Raw genomic sequence first — 27,965 nt, 5'->3', positions numbered from 1 at the left:
TAATTGAAAAATGGTCAACTTCAAGGCTGAGAGGATAAAGCAAAAATCAGACACGTATAAGGATAACCTATAAGTACTAGGTGCCTATGGTCAAATTAAAATATTTAATTATCACTATAGCTGAATCAAAGTCAAGTTTGTTGTCATATGCACAGATATAATGGAACAACTTATTTGCAGCAGCATCACAGGCACATAGCATCATTTTAACAGCATTCAGAAGGAAAACATAAATTGTACATAATTTTCACAGGGAAGAGCACAGTTGAAACCAAAATAAATCAAAGTCCATTTTAGTGCAAAATGATCATAGTTTTGCTAAACTGTAGTGATTGTGGTTGTCCAATCTCAACCAAGAGAAAATCTGCAGATGCTGGAAATCCAAACAACACACACAAAATACTGGAAGAACTCAGCAGGCCAGGCAGCATCTGTGGAAAAGAATACAGTTGACATTTTGGGCTGAAACCCTTTGGCTTATTATGGTTGTGCTGGTTGGTCCATGAACTGAATGATTGAAGAGAAGTAGCTGTTTGTGTAAGAGCGTCAGGGGCGACTGCTTCCAAGATCAGTACAGTCAACAAAGATGTCTTAATGCATTTAAACGAATGATCACTGCTAAAAACTGACAGAAACAACACCAAATGTGGTCAAAAGAGCCCATGGAGGACACCTTGGAAGAAGTGCGGGCGCAGATCAGGATTACAATTGTGTTTAAGGAAACGGGGTTTTAAACTCCCTATACTGAATATCTTGCTGGTGAACATGCATTCTCTGGTGAATAAAATCGCTGATCTCAGGGCCAGAGTGTTGAATCAGAGGGGCATCAGGACTGCATTTGTCCTTTGTTTCACGGAATCTTGGTTAACCCCATTCCTTACCAGATGCAGTGATCCATAGAACCAGAGAACATTACAGCACAGAAACAGGCCTTTTGGCTCTTCTTGGCTGTGCCGAACCATTTTTCTGCCTAGTCCTACTGATCTGCTCCTGGACCATATCCCTCCAGACACCTCTCATCTACGTATCTGTCTTAAGTTTTTCTTAAATGTTAAAAGTGAGCCCACATATACCACTTCATCTGGCAGCTCATTCCACACTCCCACCACTCTCTGTGTGAAGAAGCCCCCCCTAATGTTCACTTTAAGCTTTTCCCCCTTCACCCTTAACCCATGTCCTCTGGTTTTTTCTCCCTAGCCTCAGTGAAAAAAGCCTGCTTGCATTCACTCTGTCTATACCCATCATAATTTTATATACCTCTATCAAGTCTCCCCTCATTCTTCTACGCTCCAGGGAATAAAGTCCTAACCTATTCAACCTTTCTCTGTAACTCAGTTTCTCAAGTCCCGGCAACATCCTTGTAAACCTTCTCTGCACTCTTTCAACCTTATTGATATCCTTCCTGTAACTCAGTTACCAAAACTGCACACAATACTCCAAATTCGGCTTCCAAATCCAGATCGATGGGTTTACTACACACAGTCAGGATAGATCTATGGAGTCCCTCAAAAGCAGAGGTGGAGGAGTATGCCTCATGATCAACTCTTCTTGCTGCACAAATATATCAGTGCTGTCCCAATTCTGCTCACCAGACCTGGAATATCTAGCAGTAAAGTGCCGTCCTTTTTACCTACCATGGGAGTTCTCTGGGATCATCTTGGTAGCAGTTAACATTCCACCTCAGCCCAGTGTCAGACTTTAGATGATCTGAGTAATGCGATCAACATACATGAAACAGCACACCCTAATGCCTTCACTATTGTTTTGGGAGATTTTAACCAGGCCAGTCTGAAAAAATCGCTAAGCAACTGCCATCAACAGATCACATGCAATACCAGAGGAAACAACACACTGGACCATTGCTACACCACCATCAAGAATGTCTTCCGTGCTATTCCATGCCCTCACTTTGCAAAGTCTGATCACCTGGCTGTACTTCTACTCCCTGAGTATAGGGAGAGACTGAAGACTGCAGCATCACAGTGAGGACCGAGAAGGTTTGGGCAAGGGAAGCTCAAGAGCGCCTACAGAACTGGACTATTCAGGGATTCATCTTTGAACCTGGATGAGTATGCTGCAGTTGTTACCAACTTCATTAAAACCTCTGTGGATGAGTGTCTGCCCACAAAGACGTACTGTACATTCCCAAACCAAACTCCGTGGATGAACTAGGAGGTACCTGAATGCTAGATCTGTGACATTCGAGTCTGGCAACCCAGGCCTGCACCAGAAAGCCAGGTATGATTTGCAGAGGGCTATTTCAAGGGCGAAGCGACAATTTCGAGCGAGGCTGGAGGCGATATTGGATTCATGGCAGCTCTGGCAAGGACTGCAAGATATTACTTCCTACAAAGCAAAACCCAGTAGTATGAATGGCAGCGAAGCTTCGCTGCCAGATGAACTCAACGCCTTCTGTGCACACTTTGAAAAGGAGAACACAACTACAGCTCTGAAAATCCCCACTGCACCTGATGACCCTGTGATCTTCGTCTCAGATGCCGATGTTAAGACTATCTTTAAAGAGAGTGAGCTCTCTCAAGGCGGAAAGTCCCTGTGGAGTACGTGGTAAGGCTCTGAAAACCTGTGCCAACCAACTAGCAGGAATATTCAAGGACATTTTCAACCTCTCACTGCTATGGGAAGAAATTCCCTCTTCAAAAAGGCAACAATTATACCAGTGCCTAAGAAGAATAATGTGAGCTGCCTTAATGACTATTGCCTGGTAGCACTCACATCTACAGTGATGAAATGCTTTGAGAGATTGAGAGATTAGTTATGACGAGACTGAACTCCTGCCTCAGCAAGGAACTGGGCCCATTGCAATTTGCCTATCGCCACAAGAGGTCAACGGCAGATGCAATCCTCCATGGCTCTCCACATAGCTTTAGATCACCTGGACAACACAAACACCTATGTCAGGATGCTGTTCATTGACTATAGCTCAGCATTTAATACCATCATTCCTACAATCCTGACTGAGAAGTTGCAGAGCCTAGGCCTCTAACTCCATCTGCAATTGGATCCTCTACTTCCTAACTGGAACACTACAGTCTGTGCGGATTGGTGATAACATATCCTCTTCACTGATGATAAACACTGGTGCACCTCAGGGGTGTGTGATTAGCCCATTGCTCTACTCTCTGTATAACATGACTATAGGCTAGGTATTTGGCTAGGCATAGCTCAAATACCATCTGTAAATTTGTTGATGGTACAACCATTGTTGGTAGAATCTCAGGTGGTGACGAGAGGGTGTACAGGAGTAAGATATGCCAGCTAGTGGAGTGGTGATGCAGCAACAACCTGGCACTCAATGTCAGTAAGACAAAAGAGCTGATCGTGGACTTCAGGAAGGGTAAGACAAAGGAATACATACCAATCCTCATAAAAGGATTTGAAGTGGAGAGAGTGAGCAGTTTCAAGTTCCTGAGTGTCAAGATCTCTGAGGATCTAGCCTGGTCTCAACATATTGATGTGGTTATTAAAAAGGCAAGACAGTGACTATATTAGGAGTTTGAAGTGATTTGGCATGTCAACAAATAGACTCAAAAACTTCTATAGTTGTACCGTGGAAAGCATTCTGACAGGCTGCATCACTGTCTAGCATGGAGGGCTACTGCACACGACCAAAAGAAGCTGCAGAAGGTTGGAAATCTAGTTAGCTCCATCTTGGGTACTAGCCTACAAAGTACCCAGGACATCTTCAGGGTGTGGTGTCTCAGAAAGGCAGTGTCCATTATTAAGGACCTCCAGCACCCAGGGCATGCCCTTTTCTCACTGTTGCCATCAGGAAGGAGGTACAGAAGCCTGAAGGCACACACTCAGCGATTCAGGAACAGTTTCTTCCCCTCTGCCATTTGATTCCTAAATTGACATTGAATCATGGATACTACCTCACTTTTTTTTTAATATACAGTATTTCTGTTTTTGCATGTTTTTTCAATCTATTCAATTATACATAATTGATTTACTTGTTTATTATTATTTTAAATTTTATTTTTTTTCTCTCTCTGCTAGATTATGTATTACATTGAACTGCTGTTGCTAAGTTAGCAAATTTCACGTCACATGCTGGTGATAATAAACCTGATTCTGATTCCGACCTCACTCTTTAATATCTTGTATTCCATGGTAGCTGTGAGAAGATGGCTTGACATCTAATGTATCATCAAGTTTCAATAACTATGTTTATAGTTCTTCGGGCAACAATCAAGATGGATGGGTGGAGAATCTTTGGTAAATGTCATCTTCTTGAGCCAGCACCTGCTTTTGATACTGTCATTGTTGAGAATGGTTGTGTCCGTGACGCATTGGAAAGGATCCGCTACCTCTGTGTATTTGCATTGCTGCATCAGACTGTGACACAGCCAGTCAGGATACTTTCAATGGTACTTTGACTACAGTTTGCAGAAATTCATATGTATGCCAAAGAATGTTACAAGCAGTTAAAGACTTTTTGAAACTCCCACAAGCAACTTTGTATTTGAGTGATGTTGGATGACAGAACCACCTGCCTCTTAATAGAAGGAATACCATGGGATATACCTGGCACATGACAGCAGGCTGGTTTTGGTTTTCGGTATAAGGTGTTACTTCTGATAACACAAAACAGCAACAGTATTTGATGGTGTGACAGTCCAGACTCTTAAATGCAAAACCATGTGAATCATTGACAAGAGTCTGACCTACCATGTCATCGTCTTACAGCATGGAAACAGACACTTTAGTCCAACTTGCGCCTTCCAGCCAAATGTCCATCTAACTAGTCCCATTTACCTATATTTGGTTCATAATATGCTAGATCTTTCCTTATCTACAGTATGTACCATGTCAAGTACTTTTAAAATGTTAATGTGCCGACTGCATTTACTTTCTCTGGCAGTTAATTCCATTGATAGGCAATGCTTTGAATGAAAAGGTTGCCCCTGAAGTTCCTATTAAGTACCTCCTCTCACTTTAATGTTGCCCTCTGGGTTCTTGATTTCCAGCCATGGGAAAAAGACTATGCATTGTGCCTGTCTTTGTCCCTCATGATTTTATACATTTCTGTTAAGGTCATTCCTCATTCTCCTAACCTGTTCATACTTATCCCATGGCTTAGTCTTTTAAGTCCAACAACATCTTCAAATCTTTTCTGTACTATTTACAGCTTAATGTCATCTTTCCTCTAGCATGGTGGTCGAACTGTTCCACATGGAACCTCGGCACTGTTTTGTACAGCTGGAGCACTGGAAGCATTTAAATAGGAATGGAGTACTACAAAGAATACACAAAATATATGAAATAATCAGTCATTTAGATTACATCTGTTGGGATGAAGTGGAGTTCATGTTTCAAAACTTTTCTTATGTAAAGTTATTCTGAAATATTAACTCTGTTTCTCTTTGCACAGCGCTGCCTGATCTATTGAAGACTTTTAGCATTTTCTGTTTTCACTTCTTATTCCCAGCATATGCATTATTTTGATTTGGAGTGGTGGAGTACTGTGAATTGAGAGAGAAGCTGTCAGTTTGTAACACGTAATTGCTCTGGTAGATGTTAAAGAGAAACTAGACTGAGATTCCTCCCTCAGTAAACATTGCAAAAAAAAAGTAATATTCATGGGCATTTAAAGTCATTGGTGCTTTAGAAGACCCTGGCTTAAACCATACATGGGTTAACAGCCCATGGAGTAGTTTTATACTTGCATCAGGAAATGTGGCAGCTTCCATTAACCCAATGGGTATCAATGCTTCTGACTTGAGGGAAAAGTTTGCTGAGGGCTGTTGAGGCCATGATGTTGGTCTGGTACTGCAATAAGTTTGGAATTTTGTTTGGAACCCAGATTCCTAGCTTGAACTTGAAGTTTAATGAAGTGTCTTATGATGCTGCTTGGTCTGGGGGGTATGGTTTGTTTCCAGGTCATGAGGTCACTTTGCAAGCATCATGTAGACTCTGGGCAAAGGATCACTGCCCTTTGATTGTTTGGTGTAATCAGCAAGGCACTGGGATAATTTGCTGGTATAAGGGGGTTGAGATGTTGCCTGGACTTTGGACAAAGAGCTGGTGAGTTTGACTGGCCGAGAGGGACAAAAGAAAGAATCACTTTTGTGGTTAGGTTTAAAAATTTGGATCATTTGGGGAGCCCTCCATTGTTGTGTCCTGTAGGATACCTGACAGAATCTTGGTGATGAATGGGTACCGAAGAAACTAAATGTCCTCCTGTTTGGCTTGACCATAATTGAGTTCTGTTTTACTTTTGTAGTCAAGCAGACTTCTACTTTTCTAAAAGGGAATTCAGGAGAATCTTTTGCACCAACTGAGTGAGTAGATTGTGGCACTACCTGTCATACTTGTAGAGGCAAAATGTGTAGGTGCACTTTAAGGGGAACTTGGATGTAAATATGCAAGAGAAGGAAATAGAAGATTCACTGATCAAAGGAAAAGAAATGTGCAACAATTCTTCGTGTGAAATTATGCTTAATGACTTCTCAGTGAATTCTCATTTTGATTGAGCCAGTTTGCTCTTGTTCCATTGATTATCATATCAATGAACTACTTTTTTAAAACAGTTGCTCATTTTCAACACAGTTTTATTGCTCATTACCTTTCTAAATATAAGGGAATGTAAGCTATTTCAAAATCAGAATCAGGTTTAATATCACCGACATGTCGTGAAACTTGGTAGCAGCAGTACCATGCAATACATGATAATACAGGGAAAAATTAAATCAATTACTGTAAGTATATATGTGTATTAAGTAGTTAAATTTTAAAAAGAGCAAAAACAAATAATAAGAAAAGGTGGGTTAATGTTCATGGGTTTAACATCCATTTAGGAATTGCATGGCAGAGGGGAAGAAGCTGTTCCTGAATTGCTGAGTGTGTGTCTTCAAGCTTCTATACCTCCTTCTTGACAGTAACATTGAGAAGAGGGCATGTCCTGGGTGGTGGGGATCCTTAAAGATGGACACTGCCTTTCCAAAGCACTGCTCCTTGAAGATGTCTTGGATACTGCGGAAGATAGTATCCAAGATGGAGCTGATTAATTTTACAACTTTCTGTAGCTTTTGATCCTGTGCAGTAGCCACCTCTTGCCCCCCCACCCCCCATTCTAGACAGTAATACAGCCTGTCAGAATGCTCTCCACTGTACACGTAAAGTTTTTGAGTGTTTTGGGTGACAAATCAAATCTCCTCAAACTCTGAATGAAATATAGTTGCTGCTTTGTCTTCTTTATTGCTGCATCGATATGTTGGGACCAGATTGGATCCTCAGAGATCTTGCTCACTCTTTCCACTTCTCATCCTAACCTTTCTGAGGTCCACAAGCTGCTGTTCGGTTGTAATGTTGTTACGAGATTGTTCCTGCAACACCACTCAACTAGCTGGTATGTCTCGCTCCTGTACACTCTCTCGTCTCCATCTGAGATTTTGCCAACAATGGTTGCATCATCAGCAAATTTATAGAAGGCATTTTCAAAGAAACTGCCTTTATCAGCTTATCCATTAAGCCCTAAATCTGTCTAACATATTTGACATGCACTCTTAAAAGCATGCGATACAATGTCTGAAACAGAACATAGTAAAATTTTGTACTACTGAAGAATTCTTCCCTTTTGTTCTCCAATCTCTTGAGATAATCATTTTGTTACCTTTTCGCTTTCTTTTCATGTACCTTTCTTTTCATTGAAATCTCTGTGCTTCTCCACAGCTCTTTTCCCTGTATTGAGAAATTTTTCTGTTTTTCTTTCTAGTGAGATTCTGTCCAAATACCATATTGAACTACACCTGCCACATCCTTAACAACTCTGTTCCTTAGCCATTTGCATCTGTAGTGTGTCCCTGGGTTACAAATACTTGACTTCTGGACAACCACACATTATGAATGAGATCTCATGATATTATTAAATTCAAAAGTCCGATGCATCCTTTGAATGGTAGAACTTGTCTCCTCTGTCATTTTCTCTTTCTCTACTTCTAATGGTTGTTCTTTCTTGTCGGTCTTAAATACTTTTGATGTTCATTACAATATTGCAGTGATACGGTTACTATTTTTAAATTAATTTACGGGATGTGGGCGTCACCAGCGAAGCCAGCATTTATCGTTCATCCCTGGATGCCCTTGAGAAGGTGGTGATGAGTTGCCTTCTTGAATTGCTACAGTCCCTGAGGTAGGTACACCCACAGTGGTGTTAAGGAGGGAATTCCATGATTTTGACCCAGCGATAATGAAGGAATGGCAATGAAATAATGTTGTGTATTTTTGAGCTTGCAGACTAAATTGTGTTAAGGATGCTCTCAAAATGAAATTTGTTCATTACCCAGGGGTGGCCTATACACACAAATTGCACTTCCTAGCAAGCATTTGCAGCAAGGACAGATGGCTCCATTTCCAAGTACGTGTGTGTGTGTTTTTTTTAAAAAAATGCTAACAGTTCTGTGCAGGTGCCCAGGAAACAACGCCCTTTGTCACCCAATAGTAACAGGGACATCGAGGAGCAGACAGGTAGACAGAATCTGGAAAGGTGTAATAATAACAGAGTTGTCGTGATGGGAGATTTTAATTTCCCAAATATTGATTGGCATCTCCCTTGAGCAAGGGGTTCAGATGAGGTGGAGTTTGTTAGATGTGTTCAGGAAGGTTTCCTGACACAATATATAGATAAGCCTACAAGAGCAAAGGCTGTACTTGATCTGGTATTGGGAAATGAGCCTGGTTAGGTGTCAGATCTGTCAGTGGGAAAGCATTTTGGAGATAGTGATCACAATTCTACCTCCTTTACCATAGCATTGGAGAGGGATAGGAACAGACAACAGAAAATATGAGGCAGGAACTTGGAAGTAAGGGGAAATATGAGGCTATCAGGCAGGAACTTGTAAGCATAAAGAGGTAACAGATGTTCTCAGAGAAATGTATGGAAGGAATGTGGCAAATGTTCAGGGGATATTTGCGTGGAGTTTTGCATAGGTGCGTTCCAATGAGGCGGAAAGGATGGTAGGGTACAAGAACCGTGGTATACAAAGGCTGTTTTAAATCTAGTCAGGAAGGAAAACAGAGCTAAAGAAAGGTTTAAAAAAAAATAGGTAACGATAGAGATCTGGAAGATTATATGGCTAGCAGGAAGGAGCTTAAGAATGAAATTAGGAGAGCCAGATGGGGCCATGAGAAGGCCTTGACGGACAGGATCAAGGAAAGCCCCAGGACATTAATGGTAAGACTCTTGGTAGTGTGGAGGATCAGAGGGATCTTTGGGTCTGAGTCCATAGGACGCTCAAAGCTGCTGCGCAGGTCTGTGGTTAAGAAAGCATGCGGTGTATTGGCCTTCATCAATCATGGGATTGAGTTTAGGAGCCGAGAGATAATGTTGCAGCTATATAGGACCCTGGTCAGACCCCACTTGGAGTACTGTGCTCAATTCTGGTTGTTTCACTATAGGAAGGATATGGAAACTATAGAAAAGGTGCAGAGGATGTTGTCTGGATTGGGGAGCATGCCTTATGAAAATAGGTTGAGTAAACTCAGCCTTTTCTCTTGGAGTGACAGAGGATGAGCGGTGACGATAGAGGTGTACAAATGATGAGGAGCATTGATCATGTGGATAGTCAGAGGCTTTTTCCCAGGGCTGAAATGGCTAGCATAAGAGGGCATGGTTTTAAGGTGCTTGGAAGTAGGTACAGAGGAGATGTTAGGGGTAAGTTTTTTTTTGCGCTGAGAGTGGTGAGTGCGTGGAATGGGCTGCCAGCGACGGTGGTGGAAGTGGATACAATAGGGTCTTTTAAGAGACTCCTGGATAGGAACATGGAGCTTAGAAAAATAGAGGGTTATGGGTAACCCTAGGTAATTTCTAAGGTAAGGGCATGTTCGGCACAGCTTTGTGGGCCAAAGGGCCTGTATTGTGCTGTAGCTTTTCTATGTTTCTAAATCATACCAATTGGAGTGCATCCTCATTTTTTCTAGTTTTTGCCCAAACAATTATCAACATAGTTATTGAAATATAGTGTGACATTAGACCGTTTATAAAAATGTGTACTATTTAGTTTCACTCATTCCTTGACCTAGAAACTAGACAATGTGCTTGGAGCTGGCCCTCTCTTAATGAATTGAAGTCTTGATGGTCCCTTGTATTTCCTTTAGGGTTGCTAAAACAGATTTTGTAGTGATATGGTTAATGCCTTGCCCACCACTGAGGGGATCAACATGATCTCCCAGAAATTTCAAACAAGACTCTGTTGATGTTATCTTATAATACATAAGTAACGAGAGATTGTACCCACTGAGCTTTTTTGAGCTGTGCCCCAGACGGATAGTGGACCTGATCCAAATGATTACTGGACAAGTGCAGCAATATTATCTGTGATATCATTACAGGCATGGTATTAAAATTTGCTGGGGTGAATAGATTAAAATGTATGAGGAATGGTGTTTTAAGAGAGGAGAGAAAATTCATTTGGTAGCATCCAGGATTGTTTTGTAGAAATGTGAATAAAATTGCAGTAGTTAATGGAACTGAGGTAGTCTGGTGAGAGAGGTCACTAGAAATGTCCATTTGACATTTCATCTATTTAACTTCTTGATACAAATTGGGGAATATTCTATAAAGAAGGCAAGAGAGCTGCTATATTTCATCAGGAGTTTGAGTAGATTTGGTTTGTCACCGAGAGCAAACTTCTACGGATATACTGTGGAGAGCATTCTGACTGGCTGCATCAACATCCGGCTATTGGACAGGATCAAAGTAAGCTGTAAAGAGTTGTAAAATTAGTCAGCTCCATTACGGGCACTAGCCTCCATAGTATCCAAGACTTCTTCAAAGAGCGATGCCTTATTAAAGTGGCTTCCAACATCAAGGACATCACCACAAAGGAAAAGCCCTCTTTTCGTTGTTGCCATCAGGAAGGAGGTACAGAATCCTGAAGGCATGCACCCAATGATTGAGGAACAGCTTCTTTCCCTCTGCCATCTGATTTCTAAAAGGACATGGAACCCATGAACCCTCACTACTTTTTTTAAAATTTCTGTTTATTGTGCTACCTATCTTAATTTAACTGCTTAATATACATATACTTTAATTCAGATTATTTTGTTTATTTCTTATGTATTGCACTGTACTGCTGCTGCAAAGTTAATAAATTTCACAACATATGCCGGTGATCTTCAACCTTGTTCTGATTCTGATCCAGGTATGACTGAACAGGTTTCCATTTATAGGCACAATTTCCTGGAGTTTTTCCAAATATATGCACAGAGTATCACAAGAGATTCCTGGGTTGATTTGTATATGATTTGTGGTATTCTTCCAAAAGGAATAACCTTATATGTCTGTTTTGTTATCTGGAAGTCTTGGGTGCTTGTACCAGTGAGGAAACACAAATCCTTCTGGTGCGGTTCCAGAGTGAGTTGTTATCCTTTATTGCTGAATACCTGCTACATGAAGAAGACAGCAAATCACTTTTTCCCTCTAATATGCAAAACATTATTTATCATGTTGTATTGCAATTTCATTTAAAGCCCAGTAATATATAACTTTGTATACAGTGGGGGACAAAAGTCCTTCTGCATCTTTGCAATTGAAATTTTGACTTTTGAATGAATTTGGTTAGTTGATTACCTTGTACAGCTGACCTCAAATGAACTTTTTTCCTGTTCACATTGTATCTCTGTGTCATCAATAAGAATGCTAGTAACTGCTTCTTCAGCTAATCACTGATATCTAATTCCTTTGTTACCATAAGTCTTGGCTATGCTGTCCTTGTCAGCCACCCATCTATCACACCACATTAACATTTGCTAAACCATGCTGCTTGTTCTCTCATGTACATAAAGTCCTGTTTGCCTGTCGTTCTTGACTTTGCTGACCAGTGTGATGAGAAATTTCATAGCTAGTTGGGTACCATGTTTTCAATTCCAATTGTGTGGGTTTGCTCTTCTGGTCTTCCTTTTTTCTGAGCTTCCCTTAGCAGAGTACAGCATAGGAACGGGCACTGTAGCCTACAATGTCTGATGGCCATGGTACCAATTTGCACATCTACCTGCATGTGGTCTACATCATTCTAAACTCTCCCTCCAACTCTGCTCATCCTCCATTCTTATTCCTCCACACAGACCACTGCTTTCTGGCTTGGTCCTGAAGTTGGAATTCTGCTCCTAAGCTCTATCCATTGTTTCTTTCTCATTTTTGCTAAAATCATCTTATAAAATTTTCCAAAACAAAGAAAATCTTGGGTCAGGCAGCATCTGTGGAGGGAACTGGACAATCAATGTTTCAAAAATGTCAACTGTCCATTTCTCTCTACAGATGCTGTTTGACTGGCTGATTTCCTCCAGCATTTTATTTCTTGCCGCAGATTCTAGCAGTCTCTTGTGTCTCTATAAAATCTACAGTTTTAAGCAAGCTTTCGATTGTGTGCCCCAGTTATGTGTCTGTCTATAGGTCAAATCTTGTTTTAATGATCTTGGAATGTTTTACTGCGTTAATATGCTATGTAACTGTAAGAAGTTGTCATTTATTGTTGTAATTGTAACTTACAGAGTGCTGCGACCTGCTTGTCATAGATAAAAGTAAACACAGTAGCCGCTTGCCTTCACTGGTGTTGAGGGGTGAGCTAGCAGTCCAGTGATTATAGCTCTTGCTTGAGAGCACTCTCACAGCACAACTGTGCATTCAGCTGTGTAGGTGCTCATTGTCTTTGGCAAGATGTGGAGTCATCATTAGCACTCCAGCTTATTTTTCCACAGGGCATGAGTTGAGCAGGGAGAACCAATATGCAGCATGAAGTAATTTGTGCAATATATGGTGAGAATACAGACATGGGTCAGTAATGACCCTGCATGTAATCCAATATCTGAATACATGTCATCTATTTATTTATAATTTCCTTTGCACAATTTACATTTTCTTGTTTCAGTTGCTGATACTTCTTCACACTTTAAGTTTATCATTACTTGTACTTAGCAATACAAAAATTAGAACAATGCATTTTATTAAGCGGTACAAAAGTATGTAGAATATATCTAAAGTATTCATTATTAGTGTAGTACTCTTTCCTTAAACTGATAAAAGCTCTTGTCTTCCTAAATTGAAAATGTATAATAAGAAATATGAATTATTTAAAAAGTTTTCTTCATAAAAAATTCAGAGTTGCCTCTAGACCAGCAGGAGAAATAGTTTCTCTATCAGCAGGTTGTTGTCTCAAAGCCATCTGATTAAAGTAATAGTGAGATAATAGATTATGTTATTAGCCATGGCTGTTTCTTTTCCTACCAAACTTGTCTCCCCTCAGCACCTCCCCTGCTGTGGATTATCAATCTCTATATTGCTCTCTTGAATATCAACTCTTTTTAGATTACACAGTGCCATTGAGAGAGGGGAGTGACTGGACTTACTTACAATACAGCTGGCTATACAAGCTAAGCCAAGCATCTGCATATATGCTTTGTATGTCAAATTATGTCTTTACACCTAGGCCAGGCTGGCTCTTCATGAATAAATGCAATAAAAGGCTTTATACTTTGGGTGGAGTTTCAAGATGGCGACGTAAGCATCTGCCTTTTAGGCGCTCTTTATTTTTTTAACTATAATCACCCTTTAATTAGATCTTTTCGAACTTAATCATATGAGTTGCTACCTTTGATTGACCCTTTTTTCCTAAAATAATAGTTGATCTAATCTTGTCAAACCTAAAATGGCTACAAGTAAGAAATCGGCTAAGGATCCTGTATCCATCGACGCAATTTCTGGTCTTTTGGATATTAAACTGGATGTTAAATTTGCGGGTATGGAAAGTAAATTGGACAATAAACTGGATGCTAAATTTGCGGCTCTGGAAGGCAGACTAGAAGGTAAATTGGACAGTAAACTGTTAAGTTTGGAAAGGAGGATTACTTCGAAAATATCCGATCTTGAAGGAGTTGTTAAATCGCTTGAAACTAAGTTTCAGTCGCAGGCGTTAGAGGTTCAACAGCATGGAAATAAGATCACGACTCTTGAACAATCAATTTGTGAAAAAGCACGTACAATTGAAGTGTTAGAGAAGAAGATAGAGTCGACTGCTAAAACTTTAGATCAGTACAAGTTTAAAATTACTGATCTTGAAAATCGTTCTCGCAGACAGAATTTGCGCATCATCGGAATTCCCGAAAAAGTTGAGTCCGGTGATTTAACTGAATTTTTCTCTAAATTACTGTGGGAAATTTTCGGTGGTGAAGGTTTGAAAAATGAACCTGTTATTGACCGCGCTCATAGAGTTGCGAGGTTTTCGTCTGTGTCTGATAAACCACGAGCGGTGATTGTTCGCCTTCATTATCCTCGTGAGAAAGAGCTTCTAATTCGATTAGCTCGTAAAAAAGGTATGATCTCCTACAGAAATTATTCATTTCGAATAGTTGAAGACTACTCGTATGAAGTAATGAAAGCCAGGATCGCTTTTAAACCAGTGATGGCAGAGATTCATTCGATTGGATTTAAACAAGCTTTAATGTATCCAGCGAAGCTTAGAATGGTGCTGCCCGACAACAGTCTACACTTTTTTAACACTCCTGAAGAAGCGAAGAAATTTGTTGAAGAATATCGATCCTCTAGTGCAACTTGAACTATGAGTCACATTGAAGATTTTTTTTTGGAGAGAGGATGTCATTTCATTTTAAGTTTTAACCCTGGAAGTTGGGTTATAACTTTTTATTTTGAACTATGGGTCTGGGTCTTTTTTTTTTACTACTATTATTATTGCTTATAGATGCTGTTTTAATTTTTATAATATCCTTTTTTTATACACGTTTGTATTTTGTAATAATGAATTATTTTTTCAAAATGTCGTTTCTTCTTCCCATAAGTCTTTACTTTTTATAAGCGTTTATTTGCTTGCCTGTATTTAGAAATGGAACAAAGGTTTTGAATTCTTTTTCTTTAGTTTTTTTTTATATATGTTGTAGTGTCTATTAAATCTTTTTTTTTTTTAAAAAATTCTATTTTGATAACTTTTTTACTATATTTTCTTATTAGATTGCTGAATTTATATTCATATTTTGTAATATGGCTTTCTCAAAATGTCGTTTCTTCTTCCCATAAGTCTTGGCTTGTGAAACGTCATCTTTGTATCTGAATATGGAATTTCTTTTTTAAAGGTGTATCACATTTTTAAACTTTAATGTGCATTTTTTTTTATTAATGATTTTTCTGGTTTTACTATTTTAGTTTTTTTTTGATTTGTCTGATATGGGTGTGTGTGTGTATGTGTATATATATATATGTAGGTATATATATATATATATATTTTTTTTTGCAACTCTATATTTTAATTGGGGTGTTATATAGTTTTTTCTTAAAAAATTTTCTTATGGAGCTGCCATCTTGAAATGGGGGTAATATTAGTATTAGTTTATGCGCCTGCCGCTTGGCTTTCTTTCAAAGGGTGGGGGGAGGGGGGAGGGATCTTTTTTCATGCTTTTGCTTTTTATTTTTTTGCTTTTAGTTTATGGGCTGACTTTAAATTGTTAATATTGTTGAGGTGTCAGGATCTCCGGTTGCTCCTGAATCAATTTTCCTTCTTCCTAAATTGTGGGTTATGTGTCTTTTTAACCTTTTATGATACACACAATTAATATTGGTATGATGGATAAATCTATTAACTTTATCTCGTGGAATACTAATGGTTTAAATCATCCGATTAAACGTAAAAAAATATTTAAAGTATTCCATAGATTGAACGCTAATATTATTTTTGCACAGGAGACCCACATTAGGAGGGAGGATAATCAACGTTTTTTTAGGTTCTGGAAAGGACAACAATTTCACTCAAATTGTACCGCTAAAATTAGGGGTGTGTCTATTTTTATAGACGCCTCAATTTTGTTTACACATTATGAAATTATTTCTGATCCACAGGGTAGATTTTTGTTGATAACTGGTTCACTTTTTAATCGGAAAGTTGTTTTAGTTAATATTTATGCTCCAAACTTTGATTGTCCTGAATTTTTTAAACGTTTATTTACTTCTCTTCCTAATTTGAATGAATGTATGTTGATTATGGGTGGAGACTTTAATTGTTGTTTGAATCCTTCGATGGATAGATCTAAACCTATTCGAACTCTTCCGAATAGATCAGCTTTACTTATTAATTCTTTTATGGTTGATTCTGGAATTACTGAAATATGGCGGTTTTTGAACCCTAAAGATAAAGAATTTTCATTTTTTCACATGTATATCATAGTTATTCTAGAATTGATTACTTTCTTATTGATCATCGTTTATTAACAGATGTTATTGATTGTAAATACGATTCTATTGCTATTTCGGATCATGCGCCTTTGAAGTTATCTATCAAGATTTCGGATTCTTCTATCAATACTAGATCTTGGAGACTTAATGCTACTTTACTTCAAGATCCAGAATTTATTACCTTCATAAAACAACAAATTGACTTATTTTTTTCAACAAACTATAATGAAGAGATTGATAAAGGAATACTTTGGGACTCTTTCAAGGCTTTTATTCGTGGACAAATTATTTCATATTCCGCTGGTAAAAGAAAACAAAGATATTCAGATATAGCTTTATTGGTAGATAAAATTAAAGAAATTGATAAGATTTATTCCGTTACTCCTACCAAAGAACTTTATAAGAAGAGAGTTGAGCTTCAAATGGAACATAGTTTATTATTATCTTCTTCAATTGAGAATCAATTAATTAAGACTAGGGCTCAATTTTATATTCATAGTGATCGAACTGGTAAATTGTTAGCTAATCAATTAAAAGCTATTTCGACTAAGCGACAAATTATTAAAATTCGTAAACAAGACGGTAATTTAACTACTGATTATAAAGAAATCAATAACACTTTTCAAGATTTTTATAAATCTTTATATCAATCAGAATTTGACGGTGACCGGTTTACGATGGATAATTTTTTTAATAATTTGAATATTCCTAAACTGATAGATGAAGATTGTAGCTTGCTTGATGCTCCTATTTCTATGGATGAAATAAGAGAGGCTATCTCATCAATGAATTCAGGGAAAGCTCCTGGTCCTGATGGTTTTATTGTAGAATTTTTTAAAACTTTTTCTTTATTGCTTTCTCCTTGGCTATGTGAAATCTTTAATGATGCGTTTGTTAAGAAGAGACTACCTCAATCGTTTTATGAAGCTACTATCTCTTTAATTCTTAAAAAAGATAAAGATCCTACCTTATGTGCATCTTATCGCCCTATATCATTATTAAATGTAGACTCTAAGATTCTTACAAAAATTTTAGCCATTAGATTAGAAAAGGTATTACCACAGATTATTTCAGAAGATCAAACTGGTTTTATTAGGAATCGATATTCCTTTTTTAATATTAGAAAATTGATTAATATAATTTATACTTCATCACCTACAACCCCAGAATGTGTTATCTCATTAGATGCTGAAAAAGCCTTTGATAGAGTTGAATGGACATATTTATTTAATGCATTGAGAAACTTTAATTTTAGTCCTAATTTTATATCATGGATTAAATTAATATATTATAAACCTGTTGCTTCTGTTCTTACAAATAATTATAGATCCTCTTTTTTTCAATTATCTCGTGGTACGAGACAAGGTTGTCCTTTAAGTCCTTTATTATTTAATATTGCATTAGAACCTTTAGCTATTGCTATTCGTGAGTCTCCTAATATTTTTGGTATTACCCGTAATGAGAAGTTATACAAATTATCGCTTTATGCTGATGATTTGTTGTTATATATTTCTAATCCTAGTAGGTCTATTCCTGCTATTTTATCCTTGTTGGCTCAATTTGGTAGCTTTTCTGGTTATAAGTTAAACTTAGATAAGAGTGAGTTATTCCCTTTAAACGCGCAAACTTTATTGAGTGATAGGATGCCATTTAAAGTTGTTACTGATAACTTTATCTATTTAGGTATAAAAATCACCAAGAAATATAAAGATTTATTTGGACTGAATTTTTTACCTATGCTTCATCAAATTCAGCAACTTACTACTAGATGGTCTCCCTTATTTTTATCATTAGTTGGTCGGATTAATGCTATTAAAATGATGATTTTACCGAAATTTTTATATTTATTCCAAGCTTTACCAATTTTTATTCCTAAATCTTTTTTTGATAATATTGATTCAAAAATTTCCTCATTTGTGTGGCAAAATAAAAATCCTAGGTTAAGCAAAAGGCAATTACAAAAGTCTAAAAAAGATGGTGGTCTAGCTTTACCTAACTTTAGATTTTATTATTGGGCGAATAATATTCGTAACCTAATGTACTGGAAACTAGATTTGGATTCACCTGTGTGCCCACAGTGGGTAAATTTGGAATGTAGTGAGGTTAAGGGATATTCTATATTTTCTGTTCTTGGTTCTTTTCTTCCTATTGATTTAGCCAAATTCAATAAACAGATATCTAACCCTGTTGTTAAACATACACTACGAATTTGGTTTCAATTTCGCAAATTCTTTAATCTGAAAAACTTTGCTCTGGACAGCCCTATTTTATGTAATTTTTTTTTTTAAACCTTCATTGACAGATCAAGCTTTTAGTATATGGAAAAGGAAAGGTATAAAATGTTTTCGTGATCTTTTTTTTGAAGGTACTTTGATGTCTTTTGATCAACTATCCAACAAATTTGAATTACCTAAATCTAATTTTTTTAGATACTTACAAATTAGAAATTTCTTACATAAAATTCTTCCATCTTTTCCTAACTCAACTCCATCGGATTTTTCAGATTTGATTTTTACTTTTAATCCTTGTCAGAAGGGATTAGTAGCTTTTATTTATAACATGATTATGAAGATACAGCCAGAAATATCGGATAGAATTAGACAAGAATGGGAAAAAGAACTTCGATGTAATATATCAACAGATAAATGGGAAAAAATTTTACAAATGGTTAATTCCTCCTCTATTTGTGCTAAACATGCTTTAATACAATTTAAAATTGTACATAGAGCTTATATGTCTAAAGATAAACTTGCCCGATTTTATTCGCATATTAATCCTCAATGTGACAGATGTCACTTAGAAGTGGCTTCATTGACTCACATGTTTTGGACATGTCCCACTTTACATAACTATTGGAAGGACATTTTTGATGTCATTTCCTCAGTATGGAATATCGATTTACAACCCCATTTTATTACTGCAATTTTCGGTATACCAAATGAAGATGGCAATCAGCTTTCCCCTTCAATCAGACGAATGATTGCCTTTGTAACATTAATTGCCAGAAGGTCTATATTACAAAACTGGAAAGAAGTAAATCCTCCTACTACATTTCAGTGGTTCTCCCAAACTATTTCTTATCTGAGTTTGGGAAAAATCAGAAGCACTATCTTTGATTCTTCAATTAAATTTGAAGAAACCTGGGGACCATTTATTCGACACTTTCATATGAATTAATTTGGCTTATTTCAGATCCTTTTCTCTACTTATACTTGTTCAGGTATGGAGTTCTGGAGTTCTTTTCTTGACACCTTTATATATTTATAAAGTGCTATTATTGCCCATGTTAGTTTTAGTTTAGTATTTTTTTTCAATATATATTTTTTCTCATATATAATTTCAATTTTTTTTTTCTTCTTCTTTTTTCGACGATTATTTTTGTTTTTTTTTCATATATATTTATATAGACTTGATTGATTTATGTACCTTTTGTTGATGGATGTTTTAATAGGATATTATTATCCTATTACTAATGTAATCTCAAGTTTATTGAATCTGTAATCTATTCATTATTTTGTGTTTTTTTTTATATATGAAATTTAATAAAAAGATTGAAAAAGAAAGAAAAGGCTTTATACTTTATCCAGAGCCAGGCTTACCCAACCCAAGCAAAGGATAATCTGACTGTATGTGTTGGGTATCAAAACAAAAATGAAGTCCTTATGTTTGACTTGGTTCTGATTTGGCCATGGTCCAGTTTGGTTTAGATAGGCCATGGATGGATTTGGTTTCCATGATTGAATGGCAGAGCAGACTTGATGGGCTGAATGGCCTACTTCTGTTCCTATACCTTATGGTTGAGTTCAGATTGCCGTGGTTCTCTCAGACTGGTTGAATTAGCCCTGGTTTGGTTGTGTTTGCATTGGAGGTTTAGGTTTAGACGCAGGCAGATCTCTAATGTACCAGGGTTCAGCAGAGTTCTGCTTTGTGCGACTCTGCCCTTAAGTTCATGGTGATAAATGTGCTTCTATTGTTGCGTTAATAGGAGCATGCCCTTTTTGGATGTTTTTTCCCTTCTTGTGTCTGAACTCCTGCCCTAACTGTGGCTGCATTCTAGCCTCTGTCCCAACTCAAATCTTGGCTATGTTTCAGAGATGGAAGGCGCCCAAAGAACTTGGCAAATGAAGGGAAACCAATTAAACCAGGCAGCCATTGATTGCTATTTTCAGTTCAGCTTCTGAAGCTGTCACCTCCCCACTCTCCCATCCTGTCCTTTACTACATCTCTTGCCTCATCTTTTTACTACTATTGTCCCTCAACTGCTACAGACTTTTTCCAGTTTGGAAGTTCTTATTTAAATACCTGTGTCTCACCTCTTCTGAATCTTGCCTTTTCAACGAAGCATAACTTCCTAAATCTGTGTTATGTTAGCTGGTTAAATATTGCTGATAGTTCCCAACACCTAATCTGCTGGAGGTGCCTTTCCTAAAGAGCAGAATATCTATACTCAGTGTCCTAGGACTAATATCTGCTTCTTGATCAAAATTACCAAATCCAGTATTACATTGTTGTTAAACTGCTTCTTTGGCTGTAAGGTGTTTTGAGGACATCCTGAGGTTAGTAAAGTAGTTGTAAAAATGCAAGTTGTTCTCTTTTAACTTGTTGAATAATACCCAGGCAAATTGATCTGATGTTTGGGAAGATAATCGGTGCAAAGCATCATGCATATGATGCCATTGCACCACTTACTTTTAAATGAAAAGGAGATGGGTTATAAAACCTGATACAGCTCTCTGACATAATTTTGTACCAAGCTTTACTATCAGCCTTTCATCATAATTCTAATTCTAATCATAAGGTTTACCAGCAGTTTGTTGAGACTGTGAGAAGTGTGGTGGTGGAAAATAATAACTCCACATCCAGATAGCTCTATCACTCTTCATTCATCTCGGGTCATCTTGCACTTCTCCTTGATTTTTTTTTAGTTCTGTTATGTGTATCCTATGTAATATTTTTCTTGGGTGTGTGTCAAAATCCGGTTTTGAAACCTTTGTATTTAGTTGATGACTATTTGTTATGATCTGTAATTTACAATGGACAATTGGGGAAGATTTGTACATGAAGTCTTTAAATGGAAAGGAACAAGGTTGCACCCTGGGGTGATGGTGGTGCTGGGGACGATGACTAGTTTAATTGTATTCCACAGAACAAGTGGAATTAAAGAATAGTCCTTATTTGTTTAATAATCAATTAGTAAACACTAAACAGCTCAATGAAGTGTATGAACTGTCTTGTACAATGACAGTTGTAATAACCTACCTTTCATCAAAATGTTTAGCACCATTTTGTTTTCTCAAACACAAGATAATTGGACATCTAAAAATCACTTAAAATTACTAAAACAATTGTGAGCATTTCTATCTGGGTAATTAGTACTGTCATTAGTAAAATGTAATTGTATGCTGTTTATTTCTATCTATAATAGGTTTTGTAAACACTTTTATATACAGTAGAATGGGTGTGCAATCAATGTAGGGGTGTGCACGTGTGCTGAGATGTCTAGTTTTTAAAGATACATCACCATTTCTGATAGGAGGCTAGCATTATTTATAGTGCTTGGAAGTAAACAGACACCTTTTCATAATGCTGTGAAAACTAGCAATTTAGCATGTTCTCCACAGTGTAATGTAATCTTGAGGATTTTTTGATAAGCATTGTTTAGAATCATTTTCATTCTGTGTGACACAAATTTAAACTCTTGTAGAATTAAACAGGTATTCCGAAAACTCAATTTTGACATTTCAACCTAATTTCCAATTATCTATACCATAGTTTTGTTAGGTTGGTACATGGTATTGAAAAAGTTAATTATGAATTTCTCAAACAAGCAATGAGAGCAATGCTCAAGTCAATTTTTTTTAATGTACGCGGGCAAAACTCATGATAACACATTTGTCACTTGGTTCACACAAGGAAGAAGCTGAGGACTGAGATAGATCAGCCATGATCATACAAAATGATGAGCCAGATTTGAGGAGCCAGTTGGCCAACTCCTGTTCCTATTTTCTTGTGCTCCTGTACAAAAGGCAATAGAAAGAAGGTTGACTAGAGAGAAAGAGGATGACTAGGAAGAGAAGGTTGACTAGGAGCACCTCAAAGAACGGGAGATGATTAGGCAGAGGGGAATTGAGGAGGGATGTCATGTTTTGGGGACCTGACAACTGAATACATTGCTGACAATATTGGAGTGACAGGAATCTGATGATTAGAACTGGTGGGGTACAGGAAACAGGATTGTAGGGCTGGAAGAAGACTCGAGGGATTTGAAAACAAGGAAGATAATTTTCAAATTGAATCATTTCTGTATAAGGGATCTTGGATATTGAAGAAGGGAGAAAAATAAAGGAATGTTTGTTTATATTCCTTTTTGAGAGTGAATTTCTTCAGAAGTTTGAGTGATAAGATTTTAATTGCCTGCATTTAAGTCTTTGTGTAGGAGGCTGGAAATAATTCACAGGTGCTCTGTTCATTTATGATGAACCACATATCCACAACATCACCCAAAAACTACTAACATCCACTGTAATGTTTATCATGCATTTGTTTCAGAAACCCTCATTTGTGCTTTTGTATGTTCAAACTTGATTGGTCCAAATAACTACCGGTCAGCTTTTGTTTTTACTTAAGGTCATCCAAAATTCTGCTCGCCTGTGTGCTAACATGAACTGTGTCACACCCAACTATGAGAATTTGCTGGTCTACTTGGACTCCCAGTTAAACAATGCCTCAGTTTTAGAGCAAACACGAGGAAATCTGCAGATGCTGGAAACTCAAACAACAACACACACAAAATGCTGGTGGAACACAGCAGGCCAGGCAGCATCTGCAGGGAGAAGCGCTGTTGACGTTTCGGGCCGAGACCCTTTGTCAGGACTAACTGAAAGGAAAGATAGTAAGAGATTTGAAAGTAGTGGGGGGAGGGGGAAATGCGAAATGATAGGAGAAGACTGGAGGGGGTGGGATGAAGCTAAGAGCTGGAAAGGTGATTGGAGAAAGTGATATCGAGCTGGAGGAGGGAAAGGATCATGGGACGGGAGGCCTCAGGAGAAAGAGGGGGGGGGAAGCACCAGAGGGAGATGGAGAACAGGCAAACAACTAAATATGTCAGGGATGGGGTAAGAAGGGGAGGAGGGGCATTAACGGAAGTCCATGTTCATGCCATCAGGTTGGAGGCTACCCAGCTGGTATATAAGGTGTTGTTCCTCCAACCTGAGTTTGGATTGCAGGGATCGCTCTCAAAGCAACTCCCTTGTCCACTCGTCCCCCACCATCCCTTCCCACCGATCTCCCTCCTGGCACTTATCCTTGTAGATGGAACAAGTGCTACACCTGCCCTTACACTTCCTCCCTCACCACCATTCAGGGCCCCAGACAGTCCTTCCAGGTGAGGTGACACTTCACCTGTGAGTCGGCTGGTGTGGTATACTGCATCCGGTGCTCCCGGTATGGCCTTTTAAATATTGATGAGACCTGACGCAGACTGGGAGACCATTTCACTGAACACCTACGCTCAGTCCGCCAGAAAAAGCAGGATCTCCCAGTGGCCACTCATTTTAATTCCATATCCCATTCCCATTCTGATATGTCTATCCATGGCCTCCTCTATTGTCAAGATGAATCCAAACTCAGGTTGGAGGAACAACACCTTATATACCGGCTGGGTAGCCTCCAACCTGATGGCATGAACATTGACTTCTCTAACTTCCGTTAATGCCCCTACTCCCCTTCTTACCCCATCCCTGACATATTTAGTTGTTTGCCTGTTCTCCATCTCCCTCTGGTGTTTCTTTTCCTCCCCCCCCCCCCCCCGCCATTCTTTCTCCTGAGGCCTCCCATCCCATGATCCTTTCCCTTCTCCAGCTCTGTATCACTTTCGCCAATCATCTTTCCAGCTTTTAGCTTCGTCCCACCTCCCTCCGGTCTACTCCTATCATTTCGCATTCCCCCCCCCCCCCCATACATTCAAATCTCTTACTATCTTTCCTTTTGGTTAGTCCTGACGAAGGGTTTTGCCTGAAACGTCGACAGCGCTTCTCCCTATAGATGCTGCCTGGCCTGCTGTGTTTTACCAACATTTTGTGTGTGTTGTTGCCTCAGTTTTAGAGTTCTGCCTACTGTTGTCAAAGTCTCTAGGTGATCCCCTATCTAATATCCCCAGTCTGCTTTTCTGTAATTCTCTGAAGTATTTACTTTTCAAATTCAGATTTCTTAATCTACCTCAATTTCAATCACTTGACTATTGATCAGTCTTCTTTACTTTGGTTGGCATTTCTATAAGCTGTAGCATTCTCTTCCTACTGGCCTTTGCAATTTTAAGACTTACAATTTCAAGCAGTTTGACCAAACCCATGGTCATATACTGCAATGTATTCCAGTGTGACTTAAGGCCAAATTTTGATTGATAATTGTGCTGAGATATCTTGTTATATTAAAGTAAGTTTTTATTCCATGCCAAGTAAACCACCTGATTGGTTAATATCCCAACACATCTCACTTGTTTGTGCATTAGTTTGCCTTCATCTGTAAGATGCCAGAATTCATAGCACATAATGAGGGGTTTGTTGTAGTATAACCAACTTCCAGGTGATAAAGCCATTCTTAGGGCTGTTGACCAGTGACTGGTAATACTAAACTGGAGAAAAATGTGCATGTGTTTCTCAAATTTGTCATTTGCTGAGATCTTGTCTTAAAGGATCAAAATGTGCATGCTTTTAAAGTAATGGGCTGCAGAGGAATATTCATCATAACATGGTGAAAGAATGAGATCTCTCCTCCTGTTATGTGCTTATTTAAGAAAGACCCCTTGGTTTCCAAAAATTCATTCATGGAATGTGAATTTTGATGTGATGACCTACATTTATTCAGGTTATATTGTTAGAAGTAGGATTAAGGTTCATGTTTTCTTTGTTGTCCCAGTAAGATCTCTCAAAATAAGTTAACCTGAGTAAACATAGGGCATCCTACATATGTTTTAACATTAGATCCAGGGAAGAAGAACTCACACTTTCAACACACTTTCTCAATAAGACCATTTAAGTCTATATTGATTGCACTAGTGTGGATTCTCAACTGAAGTCAGGAATCATAATAGCAATTACTTTTCTGCCAGAGTCAGCTTGAAATTTTATATTTTAATATTATCACTAAAACAAAATCTTCAGCATGTGCCTCTTACAATATCCTTTGTGAATTTAGATTCTTGGATCACACCCCTCTCTTCATCCTTCAGATGTTATGAAAGGCATTTGCAGCCCAGAAGTAGCCCAATGTAGTGTGTGGCCTTGAAAATGCTGGAGGAACTCAGCAGGTCAGGCAGTATCTGGGGTGTGTAATAATCAGTCAATGTTTTGGGCCAAGATCCTTCATCAGGACTGGAGCCCAAGCCAGAATGAAAAGGTGGGGGAGCGAGAGGAGCACAGTCTGGCAGGTGATTCTTGAATTCAGGTGAGGGGTAAAGTAGGGGAAGGGGTATGAAAGGAAATGGATTGGAGAAGCTCGGAGGTAATAAGTGGAAGGAGTAAAGGGCTGAAGAAGAAGAAATCAGAGGAAAAGACAGTAGACCTCTGAATAAAGGGAAGGACGTGGGGATCCAGAGGGAATTGCTCATTCCATTAGGTTGGAGACTACCCAGACGGAATATGAGCTGTTGCTCTTCCAACCTGCATGGCAATGGAGGAGGCCATGGACAGATATGTTGGTATGGGAATGGGAAGTGGATTTGAAGTGGGTGGCCACTGAGAGATCTTGGCAGTTGTAGTGGATGGAGAGAAGGCACCATCAACGTCGGGTCTCACTGATGCAGAGGAGGCCACAGCAGGAACATTGGATACAATGAATGACTCTGACCAACTTGCTGGCAAAGTGCTGCATCTCCCTCTCCAGCAGTTTGTGTTGTTCTAGGTTACCAGCATCTACATAATCTCGTGACTCTCAGCAACCTTGTCCTTCAGTTTTGAACAGGTGGAATTGCTTTATTTTTCTGTATCAGTTTTCTTCTCAATGTCCTGTGCTATTTTCTGCATTTTCAGTTATGGAAAGGCCACTAGGAAAGGAAAAAAAGATTAGCTTTATTTGTCATGTGTGCATTGAAAAGTATAGTGAAATATGTCATTTATGTCAAAGCAAGCGTGAGGATTGTGCTGGGTAGACTGCAAGTGTCACCACCCTTCCAACACCAACGTAGCATGGCCACAACTCACTCACCCTAGCCTGACCATCTTTTGGGATGTGGCAAGAAACTGGAGCACATGAAGGAAACCCACATGGCTACTGCGAGAACATACAAACTTTTAACAGATAGTGGTAGGTATCAAACCCTAATCTTGCAGCTGGAGCTGTAAAGCTTTGCTCTTTGTTACACTTCCATGCCAGCAAGTATATTAAGATAAAAGACCCGTAAATTTTATCCAACTTATCTACTCCAAATAAAGTGTTCCAGTGTTCAGGGGATGTGTACTAGTTATCTATGATTGCATCATTTACATTGTTGTTATTTTACCTAACCGTGCATTTTATTTTCTCCTTAAACCATAGGATCAAAGCCTTTCCGATGTACACTCTGTAACTTCGCAACAGCACAATTGGGAGATGCTCGTAATCATGTCAAACGGCATCTTGGGGTTCGTGAATACAAGTGTCACATATGTGGGTAAGTAGTCCAGCAATGCTTGTGTGTTCAACAGAAGGACTGCTTTCCAGAGGAGTAAACAGAAATCTGGAATCCAAATTACAGAAAACATTTCACAGCGGTTATCTGCATTTGGCTTACTGTATTTATTTGTTTTAACAAATGTTTATTTTATTTAGTGATACATCGCAACTAGGTCCTTTGAGCCATGCTGCCCCAGTTACCCCTGACAAACCCGATTAACATTAACTTAATCACAGGGCAATTTACAATGACCAGTTAACCTACCTGGTACATCTTTGGACTGTGGGAGGAAACGAGAACCCATGGAAAACCCATGCATTTGATGGGGTGGGCATACAGACTCTTTATATATACCATAATTGAACTCTAGACAGTCCCAAGCTGTAATAGCATCACACTAACCACCATGCTACTGTGGGTCTGCCATGGACTCTTATTACATTTTTTGTATGCAAAAACAGAGCAGCTGGAGATTTTTCGTTTTTACATTGAATATGTCCATTTTCAATGTATTAGTTTCCCTTCAGACTGTGATTGAATTAACTGGGTTATAAAGCATATACGACTGCAATCCTTACATTGTTCAAGTAAAATAGTAGTAGGATTAGAGATTTACGAGTAGTACACAGTGACAAATTGGCAAATTTCTGAACAAGAGAACAGGGTCCATCTAAGAAAGGCTGTTTGACAACGTGGGCAGTGGAAGTCATTGAATACTGATTACTTAAAAGGATTTTATAGTCAGCTTTGTGTAAATGAGTAAATGAGTATTTCATAAATAGAGCTCATTAAGTAAATTAATACATGTTTGATGAAGTTTTCGTTTTAGTAAGAGATGAATAATTAGGCTTCAACCTTTTCACATTCTGTGGATCTAGCTACTTTGAGCCAACTAAACAATGACTGAATTGGAGGGATGGAAATAGTATATTAAAATTCCCAAGATAAATTCAAATAAAAGTATCTTATAAAAGTAGATGATTTATTTATAAACCATGTTTGGAGTCTGTTTATTGCCTGCTGCAAATAGAATAATGAATGGTGAGTAGGTTCAACAAGCACATTTTTGTGTTAATGTCACATCTGTAAGCCATTCAGAGGATTACAGGTTTAGGGTTC

The 27,965-nt window shown here is 38.3% G+C and overlaps 1 protein-coding gene across 2 annotated transcripts in view; it reads left to right on the top strand.

Annotated features, from left to right (window-relative positions):
- LOC132395800 (zinc finger protein 407-like) overlaps window positions 1–27,965 on the top strand; it is a 469,731-nt gene that overhangs the window by 57,322 nt on the left and 384,444 nt on the right. For both annotated transcript variants that reach the window (XM_059972857.1, XM_059972868.1), the window contains exon 3: window positions 26,729–26,843. In XM_059972857.1, the coding sequence (XP_059828840.1) occupies window positions 26,729–26,843 (115 nt within the window). The remainder of the gene's footprint in view (window positions 1–26,728; window positions 26,844–27,965) is intronic.

The sequence above is a fragment of the Hypanus sabinus genome, chromosome 1, assembly GCF_030144855.1.
Source record: "Hypanus sabinus isolate sHypSab1 chromosome 1, sHypSab1.hap1, whole genome shotgun sequence".
NCBI classification, from domain to species: Eukaryota; Metazoa; Chordata; class Chondrichthyes; order Myliobatiformes; family Dasyatidae; genus Hypanus; species Hypanus sabinus.
Note: the sequence above shows the minus strand (reverse complement) of the source record. Positions and strands in the feature narration are given on the sequence as shown.